The 8859-nt window shown below is 48.2% G+C and overlaps 1 protein-coding gene across 1 annotated transcript in view; it reads right to left on the bottom strand.

Annotated features, from left to right (window-relative positions):
• Window positions 1–1264: 1264 nt before the first annotated feature.
• LOC308112176 (putative phospholipid-transporting ATPase IM) overlaps window positions 1265–8859 on the bottom strand; it is a 43649-nt gene continuing 36054 nt past the window's right edge. The window contains exons 19-28 of the mRNA XM_080467468.1: window positions 8737–8848; window positions 7700–7805; window positions 7478–7619; window positions 6687–6870; window positions 6120–6343; window positions 5429–5512; window positions 4989–5234; window positions 4644–4782; window positions 4114–4244; window positions 1265–3133 (exon numbers count right to left, since the gene is read on the bottom strand). Of these exons, the coding sequence (XP_080323594.1) occupies window positions 2804–3133; window positions 4114–4244; window positions 4644–4782; window positions 4989–5234; window positions 5429–5512; window positions 6120–6343; window positions 6687–6870; window positions 7478–7619; window positions 7700–7805; window positions 8737–8848 (1698 nt within the window). The 3' untranslated portion in view covers window positions 1265–2803. The remainder of the gene's footprint in view (window positions 3134–4113; window positions 4245–4643; window positions 4783–4988; window positions 5235–5428; window positions 5513–6119; window positions 6344–6686; window positions 6871–7477; window positions 7620–7699; window positions 7806–8736; window positions 8849–8859) is intronic.

The following is an 8859-nucleotide window of genomic DNA, read 5'->3' as shown; positions in this document are numbered from 1 at the left end:
CATCAGGCTGCAGCGCAGGAGGAGAAACACATCAGGCTGCACCGCAGGAGGAGAAACACATCAGGCTGCAGCGCAGGAGGAGAAACACATCAGGCTGCACCGCAGGAGGAGAAACACATCAGGCTGCGGCGCAGCAGGAGAAACACATCAGGCTGCGCCGCAGCAGGAGAAACACATCAGGCTGCGCCGCAGGAGGAGAAACACATCAGGCTGCGGCGCAGCAGGAGAAACACATCAGGCTGCGGCGCAGCAGGAGAAACACATCAGGCTGCGCCGCAGCAGGAGAAACACATCAGGCTGCGCCGCAGCAGGAGCAGCAATCACCGGACACAAAGTGAAAATCCTCGGTGAAGGAAACTCTGAGATCAGAGCTGTTAGTGGGATGAACCGTCTCCACAGGTCTCGTTTCCTCCATTTACTAGAAACTAAAAAACTTTCTCAAAAATTATTATTTTTAAAAAAGTCTGAAAGTTTTTTATTCAAAATTCTGATATTCTGATGTTTTTTTTTCTTTTTAGAATTTTCACTTTAACATGCGGAAGAGTTCTAACCTGAACTCAGAACTTTAAGAGCCGGTTTACACGGAATGGAATCAGAATGTGTTTATTTCACTTTAAAATCTGAATTATTTTTTAGAAAAATCAAAAGTTTGACTCCAAATAAAATGAAAATGAGAAGTCAGATTTTTTTCCACTCTAAGAACTTTATCTGACTCTTTCTCTCAGTTTTCAGTTTTTCTCTCAAAATTCTGACTTTAAAACCAGAACTCAGATTTTAAAATACAAACGCTGACTTTTCCTTTGAATTCTACCTTTTATCTCAAAACTCAGTTTTTTCCTCAGAATTTGACTATAAAATCTGAATTCTAACTTTAATCTCAGAATTTTCATTGTGAAATCAGAATATTGACTCTAAAATCTTTTTTTTCAGAATTCAGATTGAAAATCAAAATTCTGACATTAAACTAATAAATACTTAAATACTCCCACGTTTAGAGTATTGTTCTCTGTTGGATGCGTGTGTGTGTGGTTTCATTGCAAAAACAAGCAAGAGCACCAACTAGTGGACCAACATGTTTTCTACATACTTTTCAGTGTTTCTGCTGTTTCCATGGAAACGGACATCATTTTCAGAAGGTTGCCCTGGAAACGTGAAACTTTCCTGAATTGAAAACATAAAAACTACGTGTTTCATCAGAGACGTTGTCGTGGAAACGAGTCCTTAATTTGTCAGTGGTTGAAAATAATCGGAAAAGTATGAAAACCTTTGCTGCGTGTATTAATGTAAAAGTACACAGAAAACGTATTTATAGGATTAACGAGGCCAAACAGGCTGATTGTCTAAAAGCTCGCAGCTGAAATAAATACATGACGACGAACGAACGGAGCAAAACCTGCGGCGACACGTCAAAGTTTGAGGTATAAATGATTGAACTTAAAGCAGAACTTGGAACGCTCTGGTCCTTCCTGCCGCTGTAACGAGCAGAACGAAAGATAATCTAACAAAAAAACACAAAAAACACGTTTCTGTAGGATTCTGCTTCTTAAACAAGATGTTTTGATCTGAATCACCACTTTTAGCAATTTACACCTTTTAAGTTGTTTCTGCTGTTTTAGCCGTTTCTTTCTTTATTCACTTTGAGCCATTTGAGCTTTTTGCAGATGCTTTCTCAGTTTCAGCACTTTTAGCTATTTTACCTGATTCATTTGGGAAAAGAATCAAGAAACTCCTCAAACTGCAGAAGCGTGGAGCGATGAACAAAACCCCAACCCAACAGAATCTGACTGACGTCTAAACCTGCAGCCTGAGATCCAGAAATCCAAAGAACAGACACGAAACTGAGAAACTGAGGCAGCAGAACATGTTGTCGTTTCAACACAAGGGGGCACCAACGAGTTTCAACTGCAGTTTGGTTTCTTTGATATGCTATGATAAATGTATCCAGTATTTAAAGGTCCCATATTATATAGTTTTTCAACAATCAGTCATTTGTTTTCAAAGTGATTTTTTCCCCCAAATCAGCCTTGGTCCTGAATTTCAGTGTAAAAGTCTGTCTTGAGAAGATCAGTGTTGCCAGGTTGGGCGGGCTCCCGCCAAACTAAACTTCTTGTTCCTCCTTTGTTCTGGTTTTCTGCTTTTGAACATGAGTTTGTCCAGAGGTTGAGATCTGGGCTGGTTCTCATTGAGGTGGGAGGTTTCACGTTGTGTTTGTGCTGGAACGGCCAGTCAGATCTGGCAACCCTGGAGTGAGTTTCACTACCAGAGGGAGGGGCTATTCCCCCTTGTGATGTCATCAAAGGAATCTCCTGTTTGAGTCCACATCCACCACAAAGTGGAGCAGGTGAGGGAGGTGACAGACACAGAATACTACTGAACCAGGAGAAAAAACTACTTTTCATAAAATGGGAACTTTAAATATCGTGGACAGAATCTAAAGTTGTGTTCTTGTTTGGATCCCAGCGTGTGACGGAGATGGTTGTTGATCCGGAGCTGCAGAAGGAGCAGGAAAGCCAAAGCTTCAGCTGAGGGTCTGGTTGTTCCCGCTGCTGCGGGTCTGGACTCCTCAGACCCGCGAGTCTGTAAACATGGCGACACTTTTCCAAACTGGAATGTGTTTCCGGCGCCTGAATGTTTCCCTTGGACACTCGCCGTGCCGAAGTTCACCACGATCTCGCTCGGAGAAAAGAAGTCTCTACCACGCCTCGTCCAATCAGATTGGAAGGATTTGAGGAAAAGCCCGAGCGTCTTCCTCCTGGTGACGAATGCTAGCGTGCTAGCATGTTAGCACGTGTGCAGGCGTTGATCAGAGGGCGGGGTCGGTGACCGTCCTGTACATCTGCAGCGAGGTCACCTGTACGTCCGGGACCTTGGCGTTCTGCGGGCGCCCCGTCGGGCTGTACCCGGCCGACCGGCCCATCGGGCTGAACCCGGTGGTGGCGCGGCCGGCGTGGGCGAGGCCCGACGACCGCGACACGGCCGGGCGCCGCAGGAAGCGGCCCGACGTCACCAGGTCGCCGTAGCCCTGCGCGTGCGAGAAGGCGTAGCCCGAGCGGCGGGAGCTGGTGCGACGCATGCGGGCTCGTCGAGTGGGAGGAGGGGGCGTGGCCTTGGCCTGTCGCACCTTCAGCATCACCTGCAGTGTTGGGAAAGTCATTTTTTAGTTAATTATTTTTTACAAATCTAATAAAAAATACATTTTACCTTTATTTAATTAAGTATTTTTCAACTTTCAAAATCACTGAAATTAAAATAAATGACTGGAATTTTAGACTAAAAGAAAATATTTTATACTGTATTTAATATTTGCAGTAAGAAAAGACATTAATCAATACTTTTGATCGTTAACGAGACTCTTGATTGTTCACGAGCCGGAACGAGACCTAGAATAGAAGCTAGATAGAACCCTTTTTAAGAACCTGAAAACCAACAAACATCCAGACGGTTCCTTGGAAAGTGTGAAGCCTGAACGAGCAGCTGTGCAGCAGCTGTTTGCTAAATTGACGTGCAGAAGAACCCTGCAGTGGAACCCTGCAGTGGAACCCTGCAGAAGAGCTCTGCAGAAGAACCCTGCAGTGGAACCCTGCAGTGGAACCCTGCAGAAGAGCTCTGCAGAAGAACCCTGCAGTGGAACCCTGCAGAAGAACCCTGCAGTGGAACCCTGCAGAAGAGCTCTGCAGAAGAACCCTGCAGTGGAACCCTGCAGAGGAACCCTGCAGAAGAGCTCTGCAGTGGAACCCTGCAGAGGAACCCTGCAGTGGAACCCTGCAGAAGAGCTCTGAAGTGGAACCCTGCAGAGGAACCCTGCAGAGGAACCCTGCAGTGGAACCCTGCAGAAGAGCTCTGCAGTGGAACCCTGCAGAGGAACCCTGCAGTGGAACCCTGCAGAAGAACCCTGCAGTGGAACCCTGCAGAAGAGCTCTGCAGTGGAACCCTGCAGAAGAGCTCTGAAGTGGAACCCTGCAGAGGAACCCTGCAGTGGAACCCTGCAGAAGAGCTCTGAAGTGGAACCCTGCAGAGGAACCCTGCAGAGGAACCCTGCAGTGGAACCCTGCAGAAGAACCCTGCAGTGGAACCCTGCAGAGGAACCCTGCAGTGGAAGCAGCTCCACCCTACCTTGTCGTTGATGGTGGGGCAGAGCTGCATGGACAGGAAGCGGTGGGTCACCACAGGAAGGAGACACAGGATGGAGGTGAGGAGGATCGTCAGCCACACGCTGGGCTGGTTCAGACAGTTTCGGCCTGTTCCTGGAGAGACACACACACACACACACACACACACACACACACACACACACACACACACACACACACACACACACACACACACACACACACACACACACACACACGAGGGATCTTTACTGTCGCCGGTTTACTCGGTGATGATTTCAAGTGAACAGACTAAACCTTGGTTGAGAGTTGTGTGTCTGTTTCCATGACGACGGTGCTCAGAGTCACTGAGAGGGAAACTTTTTTAAAACAGCTCTCAAGGTGGAACTCTTAGGAAACACTGGAGCTCCGTCGCTCGGTCCGGTGTGTGTGTGTGTGTGTGTGTGTGTGTGTGTGTGTGTGTGTGTGTGTGTGTGTGTGTGTGTGTGTGTGTGTGTGTGTGTGTGTGTGTGTGTGTGTGGCGAGCGGACTGACCTACGAAGGGGAAAGCGGAGGGCAGCGTGAGGAACAGCCCGTCGCTGTACATGGTGAAGGTGACGGCGAAGTACATGGCCAGACTGCCCACAACGAAGAACGTGTTCACCGCCGTCCAGAACGCCATCTCGAACCCCAGCTGCTCGCGCACACACACACACACACACACACACACACACACACACACACACACACACACACACACACACACATTGAGCTAGTGTTTCCAACATGGAGTCCGTGACGTCCATCAGATCAACAGAAAGGTCCAAATGACAAAGTCGGTTCTTCTAGCGTCAAACTAAATCCTGTTCAAAGACGTTGTGGACGAGACGCTTCAGGCACCTGGATGGTGACGGCGAACAGCAGGCACGTCTGCGTGAGCAGGGCGAAGGACTGGTAGTCGGCGGTGTCCTTCCCGTCGTGCCTGGCCGAGTCGTGCAAGGCGGCGTACGGCACGAAGAAGAGCACCAGCGAGCTGTAGCAGCTGTGCAGCGCGCACTTGAAGAAGGCCTTCTTACTGAAGTACAGGTTGAGCTGGCCGGGCGCGTAGAGCTGGGGGTGCTGGAAGCTCCACACGTCGTTCACATCCTGGCCAGCAGGGGGAGACATGGCACACACTCATTTACTATATACATACATACACATATACACATATATATATATAGATATATAGATAAACACACACACACACACACACACACACACACACACACACACACACACACACACACACACACACACACACACACACAGATATATATACATATATATATATTCCTCACCTGGTCAAACAGACTCATCCCCAGTACAGGCAGCGCCGTGTACACCAGGTTGTACAGTGTGATGAACCACTCGTCATAAACCGTCTGAAACAAACAGGAAACACTTATTCTCATGATCTCATGCAGAAACTAAACGGAGGTGTTGGATGTGGGGTTTTCCTGGAGGACCACAACAACATTCAGTGGACAAAAGTGACATTGGTTTTCCCTCCGCGAAGCTTTCACAATATGTGATGTGGGAAAAATAAAGGTCAAATCGAGGCTAAAACCAGCTAAATAGAGTTAAAGGGATAAGTCCAAAATAGATTTGAGGAAACTGAAAAGGAAAAATAGAAAAAGGAGATAAAAGAAAATGGAAAAATGCGAAATAATTTAAAGGAAAGAAAAATAAATATAAGGAAAAAAATATGAAAAAAATATGAAAAAAATATGAAAATTGCTTTAATTAAACGTACAGCAGCTGTAAGCAGCTAAATAACAAACCTTATTTAGTTTGGATACAAAGTTTTTTTTCTTTATTTCAGATAATCTACAGGTTTTGTGGCTCAAAACTATTTCATTGGGTGTGAAATGTTGAAAAAAACTCTTTTGGTTGGAGAGAAACGCTGTGAGATCAACAATCTCTATTCTGAACCTTTGATTAAACCGTGAGATCAATCAGCCCGATCGATCCATCGCTGCTCTGCCTCACCTGTGCCGAGAAGCCGCAGAAGAAGGCGAACCAGAAGTGGACGAAGGTGAAGGTGAAGTTCTTGTAGAAGAAGTAGCGCAGAAACTTGCACATGCGCAGGTACGACCAGCGGCCGTGGACCAGCAGGAGGCGCTGCAGGAAACGGAACTGGGCGAAGGAGAAGTCGCTGGACAACACGGCCTGCATCCCCTCCTGACCCGAGATCCCCACCCCGATGTGAGCCGCTGGGGGGGGGGGGGGGGGGGGGGGGGGGGGAGAGGAGGAGGAAGAAGAGGAGGAGGAAGAAGAGGAGGAGGAAGAAGAAGAGGACATGTTTGATGGTTTCAGTTACAGATTATTTTTTGGCCACTCGGGGCTCGATTACATGACGACGATGTTTCATTACTAAAGCAACCAACAGCGCCACCCTGTGGCCCAACATGCACAATACATCATTTGCAGTGTTTCTGCCTGAAGGGTTTGCTTTTCCACTTGTCGTCATGTAACCGAGGCCTTTTCCGCTGCAGTAACTAGTAACTAGTAACTAGTAACTGTTTGGAGGAGTACTGGGCTGGGTCTGGACCTCACCTTTGATCATGCTCACGTCGTTGGCTCCGTCCCCGATGGCCAGCGTCACCGCACGCTTGTACTTCTTCACCAGCTCCACCACCTGAGCCTTCTGCAGCGGCGTCACCCGGCAGCAGATCACCGCCTTGCACATGCACGCCGTGCGCAGGAAGTCCCGCTCCACGCCGCGCTCCAGGGCGTACGCCTGCAGGAAGAGCAGGACGTCACTGAGCCGGGCGGCGGCGCTACCTGCTGCAGGCCGGCGAGGGGCGGACCTCCTAACTGACCTTCACACACCCACGTCCTTCATCCCCACAGTTTGGTTGTTTCAGAAACGTTCACGTTTACACATTCTGGCTTGTTGGGCCACAAGTTGGCGCTGTTGTTTGTTTTTGTAATAAAACTACTCAGAAAGTGAAACGCTGTAACCATGGCAACGAGAGCAAATTGTCGTTTTCACTCGAAGGCAACGTTTCTGCCCGTTTCCACGGTAACGGAACCTGAGCATTTACAGAAACTGTGGTTTTTGCCCGTTTCCACAGAAACAGAACCTGAGTGTATCTGGAAAGTGTCGTTTCCCCCCGTTTCCATGGCGACAAAGCCAGAGTGTCTTTGGGAAGTCTCGATTTCGCCTGTTTCCAAGGTGACGGATGCCGAGCATTTTCAAAAAGTTCTACCATGAAATAGGTTTCCATGAAGTTGTGCTTTCAGTGTCTCCGAGCTCCGTTGTCGTGGAAACGGACCCAAAGTTTGGGGTTTTCTCTTGAACCCGTTTCCCAGGAGAACCTGAGGTTTGAGCGAGTCAGACGTACCAGACTGTGTCCGTTGATCACCAGGCCGTACTCTCCATCCACCGCCTCGTCTGTCATCACCTTCACGCTTTTACCCAGAATGCTCTCTGGCATGAGCGAGTCGACGGCGGCGGCGTCCGGCTTCATGGCGGTCCGTGCGTCTCTGCTCGGCCAGAGAACACAAACACTCAAACACTCGACATTCAGCAGCGCATGAAGGAATGGAGCGGTTTGTGAACCGACCTCAGCTCCTGGCGCACCTCCTCCAGAGAGTTCCCCGACACCACGAACACCTCCGCCATCTCCTCGCGCAGCAAGTTACACGAGTACCCGATGTTCTCCGCCGTTTCTGCAACCAGCACATCGAAAAAAGACCGAACAGTTGGCAGCACAATGACAAAGCTTAACGCCAGTAGTATTATTCAACTCAAAGCTCGCAGGGGTGAGACTTTACTTTCTCTGTATTTTAACACAAACATACTAAACTGGTTGTTCCATTGGTCTCTATCTATCTATTTATCTTTCTCTATCTATAAAACTCTGTTGTTACTCGAGAAGTTTGGATTTCATTTGCCGTCAAAGCTCACAGTGCTGAATCCTGCCGCCTGCCTCCTCTCGTTCAAATACATTGGAAAACCAAACACCACGGCCAGTAGGATTGTCGTAGGGAGATCAAACCAAAACTCACTTGTTCGTCTCATCAAGACCTAAAGATCACGCTCCGACACCCCTGACCTAAATCCAACAGGAAGTACACAATTTGCCTGACAACTCTTAGAAAAACTGTCCCATACAAAGTGGATGAGAGGCACCTCATGGAGGAGATCAAAGGAGATCAGCATCTGTTGCCATGGTGACGCTCCCTGCTCAGTGCTTCACAGTGATGGAGCTACCTGACAGGCTAGTTAGCATCGACATGAGCTAACGGCTAACATGCTAGTGATGCTAACATGGTTCAGCAAGCAAATGTGGTGTTGGTGAAGGTCTGCGCTCTACCGAGTGTAGCTCTAGTTAATTTTGTACTGAAACACACACACACACACACACACACACACACACACACACACACACACACACACACACACACAGCAGAGAACAATCCGCTCTAAACATTCATTAGAGACGCTACAATCAGTTCCACCTCCAAACCAAACTTTTTAACTTGACCACAAAGCTCACAGCCAATCAAAGGCGTTTCACTGCTGCACCTCCAGGTGAACCAGGACCTGATCCAGGTGAACCAGGACCTGATCCAGGTGAGTTTTCTTCTGTTTACAAACCTTGTTTATCACCAGTCAACACCCACATCTTGATGTCGGCTTTGGACAGCTGCTCGATCGTCTGGGGAACTCCGTCCTGTAACTTGTCTTCTATGGCTGTGGCTCCCAGCAGCTGGACACACA

The sequence above is a fragment of the Lipophrys pholis genome, assembly GCF_963383615.2.
Source record: "Lipophrys pholis genome assembly, chromosome: 7".
NCBI classification, from domain to species: Eukaryota; Metazoa; Chordata; class Actinopteri; order Blenniiformes; family Blenniidae; genus Lipophrys; species Lipophrys pholis.
Note: the sequence above shows the minus strand (reverse complement) of the source record. Positions and strands in the feature narration are given on the sequence as shown.